The following is a 15,959-nucleotide window of genomic DNA, read 5'->3' as shown; positions in this document are numbered from 1 at the left end:
AAAACAGATTAAACCGTGCCATATAAAACAAACAAACAGGGTTTTCCCTAGTGTTGGTGCCAAGAACACTTCTCTGAGAATCTGAATATGCAGTGCTTTATTGTTGTTATTAATCATTATTATCACTATATATTCTAGGACTTTACATGGTTGGCAATATTACTAATTCAGATATGGCCAGAATAACTTAATGCAGATAATGTGACATTTCTTTTAAGAAGTGCAACAAATGCAGTATTCCTGACTATGACTGGTAGGATCCAGTGACCGATCAGCAGTAGTATTAATAATGTTGCAGTTGCAAAAATCATAAATTTGCTAGCAAGCCCAATGAGACTGTGCTAGCATTGATTTATGCTAGTGAAACATCATGAATGCTGATTCTGCAACACCCCTGGATCCTACCCCATGCCTCAGTACCTCGGTGGATTAGTGGGACAGCTAATGAGTTGTAAGGGGCAGAACTAGTATCAGTAACATGCTCAGAGACTGTTTTCTCTGGCAAGTTCATGAGTGGAGAATGGTGACTTAGATAAACACATTCCACATTGGTTAAGTACCTGCTCACATGTGGCATGGTCAGATTTGTTTTGAGGTTGTCTAAGTGGCTCAACACATAAAACTGTCTTGAAGATTTACTGCATTCTTCTGTTATTTACTAGCCTGTTTTTATATCTTTCCTCAAGATTTAAGTTCACATCGCGAATCTTCTTTTTAGTTTGTCATTTTCCTCATTCTTACTGCACTAAAATTCTACAGGCAGTATCTCAAGAACCAGTGCATGAGTGCAGAACACTTCCACGCATGCCTGGCAGGTGGGGTTGGTGATTTTTTTCCTGGCTCCTTCCTTTCACTCACTATTTAATCCTGCCCTTTAGGCACCTCTGAGCTTTAGCAGTAGCTTTGGAGTGGGGTGGGGGGTAGGTAGGGGTGGGAGGGCAAGGGATGCCTGGCCAGGGAAAAGTTGTGTGTGTTTACACAATTCCCAATGGAGATGGGTTGTTCTGCATGAAGTTCTTTGATTCCTGATCCCTCGGTTTAATGTTATCAGTGCTAACTATTTAACACCAAAGAATGCAAAGCCTCTCAAAGCTTCAATTTCTGTATTTCATTGCTGCTGTAAATACTTCTTCAGATAAAGCAAGGCATCAATTCATTGTCCCTCACTCAAAGCAAATGGCAATGTTGCAGTTCTGGCTAGGTGCAATCCTGTGCATGTTAGACGGAAAAAAGCTTGACAGCTCCTGGCATTCTCCAGCCAGCAACAACAGGAATGCCAAATTCAGTGCTATCCATAAAGACTTTTTATAGTAAACATGCATTTAGACTAAAAATTGCAATTTCTCATCTACTAGCATCCAAATATGCTATCAAAATGGCATAGCTAATATAGTGTAAAGATGGCATTATTCCAGTTCAATTGGGGGAATAGTCAAGGTGCTTTTATTGACTGTTAACATCCTAACTGGTTTGGATGCCAGTTACCCAAAGGAACATTTATCTGCATGCCAACCAGCCTGGGCGGTGAGGATCAATTGCTCATGTTCTCCTTTAGGTAACCACCAAATTGGAGGAGACGTGGGTAGTGGTACTTTCATGTGACAATTCATGTGTGAAATATTCTCCTCAAAGTGTTGTACCTGTGGAGCCTATTTTGATATCCCTTAACAGAAAAAATAATAAAATAACCCCAATTTTATTCTCTGAGGCTTTTAAGGAATTTTAGATTTCATTCTGCTGCTGCTTTAATCAGTGTTCTGTTTGTTCTTCATTTTTGCTGTTATATTCTATTGTATGTTATGTGCAAACCTTTATGTAACCTGCTCTTTTTGGCAAAGGGTGGTATCTAAATTCCTTAACTAACTGAAGGTGCTATCTACTTGATAAATATTTGCTCAGAAATAAGCCTCACTGAGTCCAGTTGGACTGGGCTGCATAGGACTGTAGGCTAAATGTCTGTCTGTCTTCCATGCTTCAGAGCATCCCCATGCCACTCAGCAATAGCAATTTGCAAAATGCAAATTCCTACTTGGTGGCTTTTTAATCAGCAGCATATCAGTGCCTTCCTTACACAAAACTCTTGCATCATGTTTAGCCTGGCTCTCAGTGGGTTATGGAAGAGTGAACCACAGTTTAGCTAACAAGGCCCTCTGTCCTGTGACATCATGCTCTTTACTAAGACTTAGTAAATTATTCTGATCTATGCCACTTTACCATGCACTGATGCATAAGTCTGTTCCTGTTTCTGTATTAATTAAATACATATCTGTACACACTGTTTCATTTAAATAAAACTTAAGTACTCTTTTTTCCCCTCTCCAAAGCACATTTCTAAATGTTGTTTGTCTGAAAATACACATTTAGAACTTTCAATTAGGAGGACCACTGTGCAACAGGACTAGGACTGCTTACAGGTGGGAAAATAGACTTAGTAGGTGCTAGGTCAAAGTTGGAGCAATGTAAGTTAGGAAATCAATTTCAGCTTCACGTCTGTCAGATTTGGGCTTGTGGTGAAGCAATAAACACATTTGGAGTCTTTCTTCTTATTGTTTGAAATGGAAGAAATGAATCAATTTCTTCTTCTTTCCAATTAATGAACCTTAAAATAAAAACATGAAGATTGTAGGAATAGTTGTAATTTGGGCTTTATCACAAGATATTAGTTTTAAAGATTGGTGGAGATTTGAATATGATACATTTCAAATCCAAAGAGCTTAACCCCCCTCCCCCCACCCCAAGTTACAGTGTTTCCTGGCTCCATGAGGGACTGATTTGATCACTGTCAAATACCATTTGCGGCAATCCTATGCATGCTTGCCTGCAGATAAACCCCACTGAATTCCATGGGGCTTATTTCTTACTAGATATGCAGAAAACTGGACTGGAATTTCTTTCCATGCTATCTCCATTGCTTCTAGTTGACATCAATAAGATCCTTTCTAAAGATTTGATGGATTCTAATATGCCTTTGGAGCTTTTCTAAGAACCCCAATCTAGTGCAAGTGCTTTTCCCTTTCAAAGTTTCAGCCAACACGATGGAGCTGTTACATCTCTTCCTACCACTGGTCCTTTTGGCCAAGCTCTTACCTTTTGTGTAGTGAAACTGGGACCCTGTTTACTGTAGAGTTTGGAAAGCAACAGACAACTTCTGACTCCAAATCTAAAGAACTGATTCTGTTTTTAATCTTTAAAGTGCTGAATGTCTCTTATCCTAATTATCCCAGGGAATGCTTCTTTCCAAATGAGACCCCTCCAAGACTTCAGATCTTCTTAAGAAGTTCTGCTTCCTGTTCCATCTTACACAGAGCCTAGATTAACTTGTACAGTAGCAGGGCCTTCACTGTGACAGGCCCAATGCCTTAGAATGAGATTCATTTAGCCCCCTCCCTGTTGGCTTTCTGGAGAGAATAGAAGAGAGGTCTTTTTCAGAAGGACTCTGATTTTTTAAAATACTGCTTTCCCTCTTGCTCTTTCCTGTGATGAGTCTCTTGCTGTCAGTTGATACTGCTTTATCCACTGATGGATTTTATTTCATGATGGTTTATTACTTTATATTGTAAACCCCTTTGACATGTTATGAGTATTTTATTTAAAAAATAAAAAAAATAAATGTCACTGTTAACACAAACCCCTGAAGGGAGTTTGTCATCTTCTAGATTTATATTAAATGCAAGGGCTAATTTTCATGCAATGGGTTTCCTAGGATATGACCTTATTAATAGGGAGAGCTTTACATACAAATTATTGTCAGTTGGGGAGCTCTTAAATGCAAGGCAGCTTTCTAGAAAGAAAGTTGGTGACCTTCCTTATCATCATATTCTTCCTATACTTAATTTTCTTCGGTTCATTCCTCTACAGTGGAGAGAGCCTTCATCCACACTTTATTTGACTGTTTCAATGTTATCTCTTTTTGAGCCTTCGAGATTAGAAATAGGTTGCTCTTCTGTACGCTGACTATTAAAATACACAGTTGTGTATTCATAGGTGACATGCATCTACTTTCTAAAATCACCATTCCACATTAGTCCTTGTCTGTTCTTACAAAAACAAAAAACTAATTCTTAGTCACATGTCGTGGTGGTGGTGGTGGTGGTGATGCAGCCCTTCTCAGAATCTTTAATAATGGGTGGGGAAGAGATCTAAATGCCGTTACACTTAGAGTGTGCCTTTTCTCCAGTGTATGGGAATGAACTGAACCATTTAAAGAACAGGAAAAAACATGCATCCTGAGATCTAATAGATCATCCAGATTGGTCCCAAATTGACTTTCAAAAATAGATTGGCAAAGCTTTTTGTTCAGAACAAGTTTAGCATTGTGAAACTAAATAGAAAATGCAATAAATCAGATTCCTTTGCACACTTCCCCTCCTCAGAACATGCTGTTTCTAAACCAGGAGGAGATAATTAATATAAATGTATTCACCTATCTACTCTTCCTTTGGTTGTTCATTTATAGAAAGATGGTCTTGGTTAAGAAATTATTAAAGCATGAACTTAATGCTGGGATGACATTACATTAGCATTGTAAATTATGAATATTTTCTATGGATAGCAAAATGTTGTAGTATTATATTATTATTATATCTATATTCTATTTTTTTCCTTGTGATAAACCCAAGGTGCTTCATTTTAACCAACAACCCGGTGAGGTAGGTTAGGCTGAGAGTCAGTGAATAGCCCAAGGTCACCCTGTGAATCTGCCAATCCAACTCTCTAGCAACCACTATGTCATATGGGCATGTCTGCAATTTCAACTACTCATCATTATTATCTTCACATTGTGTATTCTTTGACTGTATACCTGTAATCAATAAATAAAAAACATTCGGATATTTAAATTGTTGGTGGATTGTTGAAAAGTATCACAGTACTGAAAAACTGCATTGAGAACAGTTAGGCTGCAATCATCCTGGGGGCTCCAGGGTACCCCAACAGCAGCAGCAACAACAATGAAAATTGTATAAGTTGCCTTTTTTCTTAAATAGATTCCCCAGAGTGAAGGAGGTCTGTCCTTCAAGTGTCCTTTCTTATCCCCTCTTTGAAACTAGTGTACCATCACTGGTAGAGGAAAACGGAGGTGAATCAGAGGGCAGGTTCCCAGAATTGGGGAAAATGTGCACTAGTTGTGAAAGTGGTGTACATGGTTACCTTGCAACTCCAACCAGTGGCTGAGGGGGGATTATTAAAGGGAAGAAAGCCAAAAATGGAATGACAAAATGGCTCTCTTCCCTCCTTTCTGCTCTGTTAGTGAAAACCTGGTTTTCTTGTGCTGCAATTTTTGTGCTGTTGGATCTCTTTTATGCCCCAGTAGGATTGCATTGTTAAAGAAATAGTAGGCTCATCTTTATGGTCTTGGCACAGAACCCATATTTTGGACTGCACAAATGCAGAACAGATTTCAGAACTGCCCAGCACTAGATAATAAAAATTTTGGCAGGAAACCCCTAGCCTTTCAATTTTCTTTTAATACTGCAAACAAAAAACTGCCTTCCTCAGAACCTATAGTGAGTATAATGAATCCAGTTGAGATTAAAAGCAAATAGGATGCTTGCATACCACCACCGAGAAGTTGCTTGATGCCTGTAGCAAAAGTGTATATGTACTTCAACAATGGACTCCTTGGGAATGGAAGGGAGAGTATATTTATAAATGATTACTTCCCTAGCAGTCAGAATAAAGGCACAGTGTAGTTAATGATGGCTCACTTTTACATTTTTTTTTTCAAAATGGACTACAGATATGCCCTGTTTGATGTTTGGAATAGGGGAGGCTCCTTGTCCCCAGGTTTTTGAGCAATCTTTGATTGATTAGAAATATTTATTGATCTTTTTTCTAGTTTGGAAATCTGAGGTTAAAATTCATTAAAAGATGTTTTTATACTATCCCTTGCCCCCAAAACAACAAGTTTAATTTGGAAAGTGTGCTTAACCAACTTAACTACTCATAATTCATTAACACTTCCATATTTCTCATATAGGTTGATGCCTTGAGATTACGCTTAGAAGAAAAAGAAAGTTTTCTTAATAAAAAAACCAAACAACTGCAAGACCTCACAGAAGAAAAGGGAACTCTGGCTGGAGAAATTCGAGATATGAAAGACATGTTAGAAGTCAAAGAAAGGAAAATTAATGTTCTTCAAAAAAAGGTACGCTTGTCATGAAAAAGTGTTTCCCATTAGGTGATTGTACCAGGCATATTTTTCACATAAGTGATGAGATTCACAAGGAGAGAGCTTTCTTTTCTTGATTCCAGGTGACAAGAAGCTAAATCAGGGTGATGCTGGTGCCTAAAAGATTAGGGCCGGGATAGATGGTGGGTCATGAAGGGTAGGTCAAGGGGTCATGAGCAGTGGAGTTGAGGGTGGTCATGTGGCCAACCAAACTGGTAGTAATGTGGTTGGGTCCCTGGAGATAGTGCCAAGGGAGCTAGAGGGGGTAGAACAGACTGAATCCTCAGCAATCAGTAAACTGTACCACAGAAAGGGAAAAATGAAAATGGACAGGAAATGGGGAACCCTTGTTCCAGCAACAAATATTCCAGAGGAAGAAGTGACTTTAAGTCACACAACCCCACAAGTTTGAAAAGGGCTGGATCATGTGTGCCATTTTGGGCTTCTTGTAGGAAAGCTGATTTTACAGCTTGGAGCTAATTGACTAAATAAGTGGCTATCACTGCATCTTGTGGTAGTGGAAACACAGTTTAAACTATGCACTGTGTGAAGCAGTACTTCCTTCTATCTGTCCTGAATCTCCCACCTATCAGCTTCATGGGGTGATCCTGAGTTCCCTTTCTCATAATACTAGAATGTAGTATGGATCATCCTGTCCAGCTGGTTGGTGAGAGATTCAGCACACATAAAAGAAAATACTGCTTTACAGAGTACATTGTTCAGCTATGGAATTCACTTCCACAAATTAGAATAATGGCCACACATCTGTTAGCCTTAAAAGAAGATGGTACAATTCTTAGAGGAGAAGGCTATGAAGGGCTGCTCACCCCAATGGCTCTGGGCTCCCTCCAGTATCAGAGACAGCAGGGCCAGGTGTACCTGTTGCTGGGCAACATGGCCAGGAAGGCGCTGCTGCACTCATGTGGGTTTCCATTGGGCAGCTGATCTGCCACTGCGTGAACAGAAACCTAGACTAGATGGGCCTTGCACTCATTTCCTTATGTGGTGGTGGTCTCATTGCAGCCCAGCTCACAGCTGAATAGACACTTATGCATGCAGCTGCAGTTTTGAGGGCCACAAATAGCATTCCTCCATGCTGTACAGTTTCCAACCCCGCCCCTTAACTACTCTAAGTGTGTGTAGTTTTGTACTTTAAACTCACTTAAATGCTACCACCTTGTGATTATAGGAATACAATGGAGTTTGTTTCTGTTATCCTGATGCTGAACTCTTTTACTTTGCAACACGTACCATTTTCTTCTAGAAAAGGACAATACTTTTTAATATTTATCGTGTATGACACTAGTGAAAATTTCCCCCTTAAAACTGGCTGAAGTTTTAACCGTTCTAGCAGGTTGTGCTGAAGAAGGTGAGACAGGGAAGCAAGGCCATTCCCTCAGCTCCACTGAATTACTCAGAGTGCAACCTATGCATTTTTAGACCGAAACCAGCTCTATAAATTCCAGCATTCTTGGCTGGAAGTTGCAGAACTTCTGCTGAAACATGCATAGAGTTGCACCTTTGATTTTTTTTTTTTTGGCTCACCCCTATTCTTGTTTCCTTGTGTGCCATGCCTTTATAGATTGTAAGTGTACAGGGAGGACTTTAGACCTGGTTATTTTAAGTGACTCTAGGAGTCCTGAATGAGAAGGAGGAGGATTGGTAATTACAGTGAAAAGCTCTCCTGGTAAGAAAAAATGGGATTGTGCCCTCAATTAAAATACATACACTCAGCACAGAATACAGTTCACCCAGTTGCACATGTTACAAACACTTTCCCAGTGATTGGGGTGGGCAGCTAATCTGTTCCTCCACTGCTACCTGTAGTCTCACAGGCGCAGCCAGTTCCTGTCAGCCAGAAGCAGCCAGATTGATCCTGTTTTCAGGAGAATCGTCACAGAGACACCAATGTAAAGTCTGTACAGTCCGTGGGCATTACAACAGTAAAGACAAAGATTTAAAGGAAAACCTGTCTGGGAGTTAAATACCCAGGAGAAAGCAGACAGTTCATAGACACACGCAAAAGGCAAAGGAGTTTCCTGTTTTCACGGAGGAGAGGTGCGGTAGAAGCAGCACCTCACTGCTTGCCAAAAAGCCTAGCAGGAACCCAGAGCCCTCTTGCATGGCCTTTTTCTGCCCAATTTGCTCTTTAGTCTGAGCTACTTCCCATTGTTCTGTCATTGGTTTGAGACTCTTTCTAAAGGGTTGTCTAATTACTGCTACAACTCTATGTCTGTGCCACCCAGCAGCCAAAGTTCTCTGGGTAGTTTATAAGAGGACAGAGGTATGAGGGTGTCAGGTGAAGAAGCAACCAGATCTGTTTGGAATAACACACAAGCTTTACCCTTTAGCTGGCCTTTGGCTTAAGACACCCTGCCTTATCCAACTCAGGCTGGGCTTCAGCCTTGTTGTTTCAGAGGTGTTGCTGTTGTGAGCCAGCCATTTCTCACATTCGCTCGGGCTGCAAAAATAGCTGTTGCTGCCTTGGAGGTACCTGAGACCAGTAGGCTATCACAAACCCTAAAAAGGTCACACTGTGGCTCAGTCTTGCCCTTTCTATACCATGACCCAATCTTGCTTTCAACATGTACCACATTCAGTATATCAGTTCAAGAAACATTAATTTTAGCATTTTAAAAATGGACAACTATCACTGATTTTAACTTCTAGGCAGAACCAGACAGTGATGTAATAAGGCTGTGATCCTATAGGCACTTACCTGGGAGTAAGCATGAACCCTCTGAGGCTTACTCCTGAGTAAATATGCATTGGGTTAGAGTGTAATTTAAGTTGCATGCAGTTGTTGGAAATGCTTCCAAAGCTTTGCCACTAGAGACATTGGTTTTGCTAATTTGTCTCTTTCTAGTTCTTAGATTACTGTCATAAAATTAGCAAGGAGAGAAGAAAGGCAATCAAAATGCTCAGTCCTTCCAGTAGGAATCACAGCTCTTAGGTACCAAAACTTGCTCAAACTCATCCAAGTGAAACACAGAGACAAAATAAAACAAATCTCCTCGGATCTGTTTATTCATCTCAGAGATTCAAAAGAAATCTTGTCTATAGCTTTTTTGACAAGAGGTTATACATCACTCACTGTAGAGAGGGTGCCTTATGTATTGACTGACAATACTTCACTGTGAGTGTCAAAAGTAGAAGTATATCTCTAATGCACACATGAATCAACAGTTGGACTACAAGAAGAACCACAAGAAGAGCCCTACCGTATCAGACTAACCCATCTAGTCCAGAATTCTTTTCACAGTGGCCAGCCAGCTGTGATGGAAACCCAGAAGTAGGACAGGCCAACATAACCATCTCACTCATGATCCCCAGCAGCTAGTATACATAGGTATGTTTCTATTTCAAGGATAGGCTGGACGTCCACATGGTGGGCATGTCGTGAGCAGAGCCGGCTGGTGCCGGAGGTCAGACTAGATGGCCCGGGAGACCCCTTCTGACTCGCTCTGTTTTCTATGTTTCTATGTATACAGCCTCTGATAGCAGAACTACTCTGTTACTATAGGAACTAGTATTTCCCTTTTTAAGTCATCCAAATTGGTTGCCATCATTGCCTCCCGTGGAAGTGAATTCCATTGTTTAACTATATGCTGTATGAAGAAGTACTTTCTCTTATTTGTCTTGCCTGTGTCTGCTGTCCTGCTCAGTTCTGTAGAAATTGGTACATGCTGCCTCACTCTCTGCCTCCCTTTCTCTCTTTCCCCTTCCTGCTTCAAGACAAGAGGGTTTAACAAAAGCACAAAAGCATCAGCTGTTCTGACAAGGAATTGGCTTGCCTGATGACTGCTAGTCCTGACATTACCTTCAGTATCAGTGACAGTGTGTCTTGCCATACCACTTACTAATGAACACAAACAAGAGGCTCACGTCTGGGATACGTGACACAGGGAATTCCATTCTGTTTGAGCCCATGGAATTCCTCAGGATAAAAAGGGAAACAAATATTTCTATCAGGGAAATTTTCTGTTCTGTTTTTAATTACATCCTGTTTGCTGCCATTTTTTTTTTTTTTTTTTTGCCAGCAGCAGTTGTGCTTAAAACATCAAGCACAGCAATCGTATGGCTGCCAGAGTGCTTCTAGATTCCCTTGAATTCCCAGCTGCATTGCTGGACTATTGCTCCAACTGGAGAGCAACACTCCAGTCGCCTTCCACAGCCGACATGGAAAGAACTGTGCTGGCTGAATCTCAGAAGTTGCAAGAGAAATCTTAGAGATGAGCTTCTGGAGTATTCTGGGGCATTGAGAAGATATATGATGTATCTTGGAGATGCCTCAGCCTCCTACCCTTCTCCTCCAAGCTGCAACATTTTGTTTGTTTGTTTGTTTGTTTATATCCCACATTTTTTCCTTCAAGGCAGCTTAGATAATCCTCTGCTTTCTCTCAACAGCCCAGTGAGGTAGATGAGGCAGAGTCAGTGACTGCGCCAAGGTCACCCAGTGAGCTTTGTGGCTTGAGCAGGGTCTAGAACCCAGATCTCCCAAATTCCAGTTCAGCACTTGATCCACTACACCACACTGTCTCTGGCTTTCAGATAGCTGAAATCAGAAGTCTGAGTGCTTTGCATGGCCAGAGGAGTATGTACCTTCCACCTTGCGTCGGATGTCCCTAATCCTCTGAGATTGGAGGGTTATTGGGAATCCTGATGGGATTATTCCCTAACTGCATGTATGTAAAGAATACACATTAGATCTGGAAATCAGTTTTTATGAACAAATGAAGAGTCATACTTCTGTGGCCAATTTTTCCCAGCGAGCATTCTAGTAGCTCTCTATATGTGTTTTCTGTCATATTTGTGGAGAAATGTGCTCAAAAAATAGTGGAGAAGATGCAAAATGCAAACAAACTTTGCATAGTAAATCTGCTTGAGATGTGCCTTTGAAAGCTTGCTTATTTTTCTAGAATGAATTTCATCATTTTGCATGAGTTAATCCATGTTCAAACAGAATCTTTCTGCAAATGCAATGGTTTGAATTGTATAACAAGAAAAGAAGATCAGAAAAAAATTTGTAAAAAAACTCCCAGGTTATGGCTGTAGTTTTCTATGTGGCCTTCAAGAGATCATGATTTATTTCCTACAGATGGTGTGATAAATTCATTCACAGATGATTTATCTAAAGAAAGTTTTAACTGAAACATAATCCTCTTTCCCCTCCAATTGTTTAAGTAAATTCATATCATTATACTATAAAGAAAAAGTTCACTGTTTATTTTCCTTAGGTCTGGTGTGCAGTCCCCTAAGTTAGACATTCAGTAGTTTTCCATTTAAGCTTCAGCCTTAAAAATGAGTCTTCTTACAGAGTCAATCCACATTTAGGCTGATTATAGAGCATGCCTTCCTTTTGAAAGTTGTTTCCCCCGGCTTTATCCAGACAGCTGTCTCACCCTTTCTGCAGCACCCAGTAAATTACTCTGCTCTTTAGTCATTTCATATAGTGACACAGAGGCTTCCTTGTCTATCTAATGTTATGACATACATGTTAGAAAATCCACTATATCCCATAGTTATAATTATACAAGAACCTCTATTACTTATTGTTCTATTTTGGGAGGTTCTGAAGATAAGTATTTTTGCCTAAATCTTCTGACCCCTTTTGAATCCTATCAGACTGACTTAGAAGATTTTTTTGGGGTGGGGGGGAAATATCCTGAACAATAATAGTAAACTAAGGGGCATTCACTGTGTTGCGGAACATTTGGTTTGCATGCAGGTATTCCTAGGTTCAAGCTAGGCTGAAGAGTCAGAAGCAGATGATGGGAACAATCTTTAGCAATGAACTTGGAATTCCACTGCCAGGCAGAATGCAGCAGTGCTGGATTAGATGGACTGATGCATGTGGCTCAGCATCTTAATAGGTTTTCTTTCTGATATGCTCTTTTACAGTGGACATTTTTAGCTTTCTATCTTCATGAGCTTACTTAATACCATATTACAATGCCATTTCTTTTTTGAATTCTTCCCAGTTGCTCAGTGGGGTAGAATACCAGTGTGATAGAAGGTGAGCATTCTGCACAGTTTTTTTTAATAGTGTCTCCAAGCCTGCTTTACCACAGAACATGACATTTTAATGTAAAAAGGTGGAAGAAATTGGGTTGTTAAGCCTGGAAAAGCAATAGCTTTCCACTTCCAATTTGCTTAACAGTAAGAACAACAAAATATCTTCACAACTAAATTAGGTTTAGAACTGAAGAAGGTTTAGGGAAATCAGAAGTGGACTTCTGTCTGAAGGACTGTGGGCTCAGTTCAATTCTGGGACTGGAAATAAATTCCTGGGCTCAGAACATGTTCAGAAGCATACTCCTCCTGGTGGATTATGCAGTTCTAATAAAATGTAACATAAATCTGTGTTACTGTCTGCCTGGAGCAGCCAGATCCAGGAGACAGAAACCTCCCTTTTCTAATGTAGATTTCTGGCTGAAATCATCTGTAGGCTAAGTGCCACCACTTAGCCAATGTACAGTAATAAACATCCAACTCATAGCTGGGGATGATCCATTACTAGATGGTGAGCAAATGAAAGACAAGAGATTCCCCTGAAATCTCCAACTAGGCAAGGGGATAGAGGGATAGGGGAGATACACCCCACTAGAAGAGAAGTATGTGCATGCATGTTGGGGCTCTTTCTTTTCCAGCACTGGTGCCAGGATCAAGTCTTTCTGGAAGTAAGGGAGCTTGAAGCAAGTCCAGAAGAGATTGCCAGAAGTTCCTCAGGTACAGGTGTCCAGGTCTGGTTTTTCTTTCAGAAACAGAGGGAACAAAGATTTAACAGACCTCAGGAAAACCTTTCATGGACGTAGTGTATCTTCAAGGAGCCACGTAGACAGATTTGTGCAGGGCTGTGGTATTATATTTTCCTCTTTCATTTTTCCATTGCACTGATTTGCTACTTGTGGTTTCGTGCCCAGAATCTGACCAACCCTTTCCTCATTCTGTTCTTTTTCTTGAATCTTTAATAAACCTTTTATCTTGTTTCACCAAAGTCCAGATTGTGTGCTCTGTGGTGAAAAGGGAGAGGCTCTCAAGAGGTGCACTGCTGTTTCAATATCTGGGTTGTAAGCAATATACTGTGTACAACCTGCAGTCTAGTTGTGCTTCCCCAAGGACACAGCTGGTCCATAAAGAAGTGCGGCATAAAAGACCTCAGTGGGATCCTCACCCACTTGTTCTCAAGGGATGAAGAGTGCTTGCAAACTGAGGAGGTTGGCTTTGTTTCATTCTTGGTGGTGGTGGTCGAGACCAGTGGGCACTGCTGCTCAGACAGGATTGCCTGCAGGCATCTGCCCACCCCTGCCTTAAGGAACCCATCATTTGCTGCCAAGTGCCTGTGAATAAAAGATAAAAAACACAATAACCTCATCATACCCATTACCTTCACACTCAGACAACAGCCAAAACATCTGTGGGCAGAATCTAATGCAGTGTTTATGCTACTGCCAATCCTCTGGTGTCGTGCAGATTTTTTTGCAGAAGCAGTGGGTCCTGGCAATCCCAGTGTGTGGAGACTCTGCCTTGCACAGCACAATGGAATCTAGTGCTTCCCAGAGGAAGCCTTCAAAGAAACAGAATCATTTGTTTTGCAATTAGGACAGGTTGGCAGTCCTTATATGCACTCTGCTGACCTGCCCTGTTCACTCATTTGTGATTACCCCAGATGTGCTAAATCTTAATTCCACAAGCAGTGGGCACCGCTTATATAAAAGAATGAGAGGCATAAGAGAATTATTGGAGGCATAAGTGCCCTGTGGAATCCCATCCTGTATGTCCAACCTGTATATCATCACCTTGTATGGAGAACTATTTTTCTTTGGACCCACCTGTTCTGCTGAATAGTGCAGTACAGTAGAGCATCCTGAATAAGTTTTTCATAGAATGAATTTCTGACTGTGTAGATTTATGCAAATGTACCATATTTTTTGCCAGTAAGTGCTGAAATGTGTATGTATGGAGGTGAAATTTCCTGAAAGGAAGGAAAGGGAAGCAGAGGATGTTCTCTTGGAATTTTTTGAACATAAGAAACTGGTTGAAATAGCTTTAGGCAGAATTTGATTTTGTTTTTTAGAGGATAGGAATGTGATGATAAAAAGGATTAAAATACTACTCACTTTTGCTTAGAATTTTTCTGAGTAAAAATTATTATAGTTACCAGTTAGAGTCTCATAACTAATGAGGTGCAATATGACATATTGCCCTAATTTACAGGCCAATTAGAGTTTGCAGCAGATTTCATAAAACCATAGTTATAATGCAATATTCATATGCTGTGTATGCTTAGTCGTACAGTCCTGTTCAGGCTGAAATCAAAAATATGTGGTCCAAATTCCAGCATGCTTTTACTTTGAACTTCTAGAAGTATTCTAAAGTTAGTAAAATTATATTCCACAGCAGTCTTGGATTAAACTGCTGAGCAATTTGAAGCAATGTTAAGTAGGGTTTAAGGGCTCTTGAGCAAACTTTATTCCATGTTGTTATCACCCTGGTAATTTATTTTGTATTTATTACATTTGTCAGGAGCTCTGATTATAGCAAGATTACCATATTTATTTTTTAACTTGAGAAAGTAATCACATAATTCTTCTAGCTTATTATTTCACTGTACAAATATTTCCTGTGAATGCATCCCAATTTGATGGAAGCTAATATTTACTATGAAAAATAAAGGCCACTTCTCATGGAACAAAATCTGCACTGAAAATACTTCATTTTAGGAAGCAATTTTAATAGAAGTATAATTATATGTGCCTTGTGCACACTGGAAACTTTCTTTAGTGGACAGCTAAAATAATTTTAGGACTCAGGGCATGCTTAGACCAAAAAAAAAAAAAAAAAAACAAAAAGAAAAGAAAAGGAAAGAAAAGAAAAAAGCCCTATAGCTCCCAGCAGGCACCAGCCACTGCTAGCAATTGTATGATAATTTTGTCTGGCTGTGCCCTTAATGGTCTTACAGTCTTATAGTTTAGAAGGCCATCTGAATTACTTCAATGGTGGCATAAAAAACTACAATGCTTCTTCTCTCCTTTAACCCTTGCTATATAACTGTTTCTATGTTTCTTATATTTAGAACAAATAAACAAAACTGTTTACAAAACCCAGATTTTAAAAAAAGAATGAATCTATCTGAAACTTTAAATAATAAAATTAGCCTCTGTAACCAGGTATGTGCCTGACTGACTGCTCCTGGAGATAAAGGTGCAATCCCATGCATGTTCAGACAGAACAAAGTGCTGGCTAGAGTTATAGGGACTTCTTTCTGTCTAAAAACTTAGGAATATGCCTTAAACTGCTAACAGAAAAATAAGGTAAAGAAAATGCTGCAGGAAAAAGAGCTAGCCTCAGGTTCTGGCTCTAGGCCTGTTTGCTACTGCAGCCATCACCTGGGACACTGAGTGGTCATTTCCAAGGGCTGCTGGCAGCACTGCCTCCATCTGCAAATTGTGTAATATGTAATAGCTCTGGGCTAATGTGGGAAATACTAGCAGCGCTGCATTCATGAATATAAAAAGATAAAATCATATCTTGATTATTTCATCATGCTGGAAAAGAACATGGGATCTGAGCTGATAGCAGCAGATTTTGAATTATTTCAGGCCCTTCAAATGAATGCTGAATCATTTTATTTATTTATTTAAAATTTTTGTAGACCGTCCCATTACTGAAGTTGAAATCTCGGGATGGTTTAACAATACAAAATGTAAGAAAAGAAAGAAAAATTATGGAGCTACCAAGACTGTGTTGAATGCACTGTTTAGTCTTGTATTTTTGTGAGTAGAAAAGT

At 40.0% G+C, this 15,959-nt stretch overlaps 1 protein-coding gene across 1 annotated transcript in view; it reads left to right on the top strand.

The window, feature by feature from the left end:
• Nucleotides 1-15,959, top strand: part of ERC2 (ELKS/RAB6-interacting/CAST family member 2) — a 502,285-nt gene that overhangs the window by 211,679 nt on the left and 274,647 nt on the right. Inside the window, exon 8 of the mRNA XM_044451516.1 lies at nucleotides 5,978-6,145. Within this exon, the coding sequence (XP_044307451.1) occupies nucleotides 5,978-6,145 (168 nt within the window). The remainder of the gene's footprint in view (nucleotides 1-5,977; nucleotides 6,146-15,959) is intronic.

This window comes from Varanus komodoensis, unplaced genomic scaffold, assembly GCF_004798865.1.
Source record: "Varanus komodoensis strain SLA01 unplaced genomic scaffold, ASM479886v1 scaffold6_2, whole genome shotgun sequence".
Taxonomy (NCBI): domain Eukaryota; kingdom Metazoa; phylum Chordata; class Lepidosauria; order Squamata; family Varanidae; genus Varanus; species Varanus komodoensis.
The sequence above is the reverse complement of the archived record's forward strand: the minus strand, read 5'-3'. Positions and strand labels throughout refer to the sequence as shown.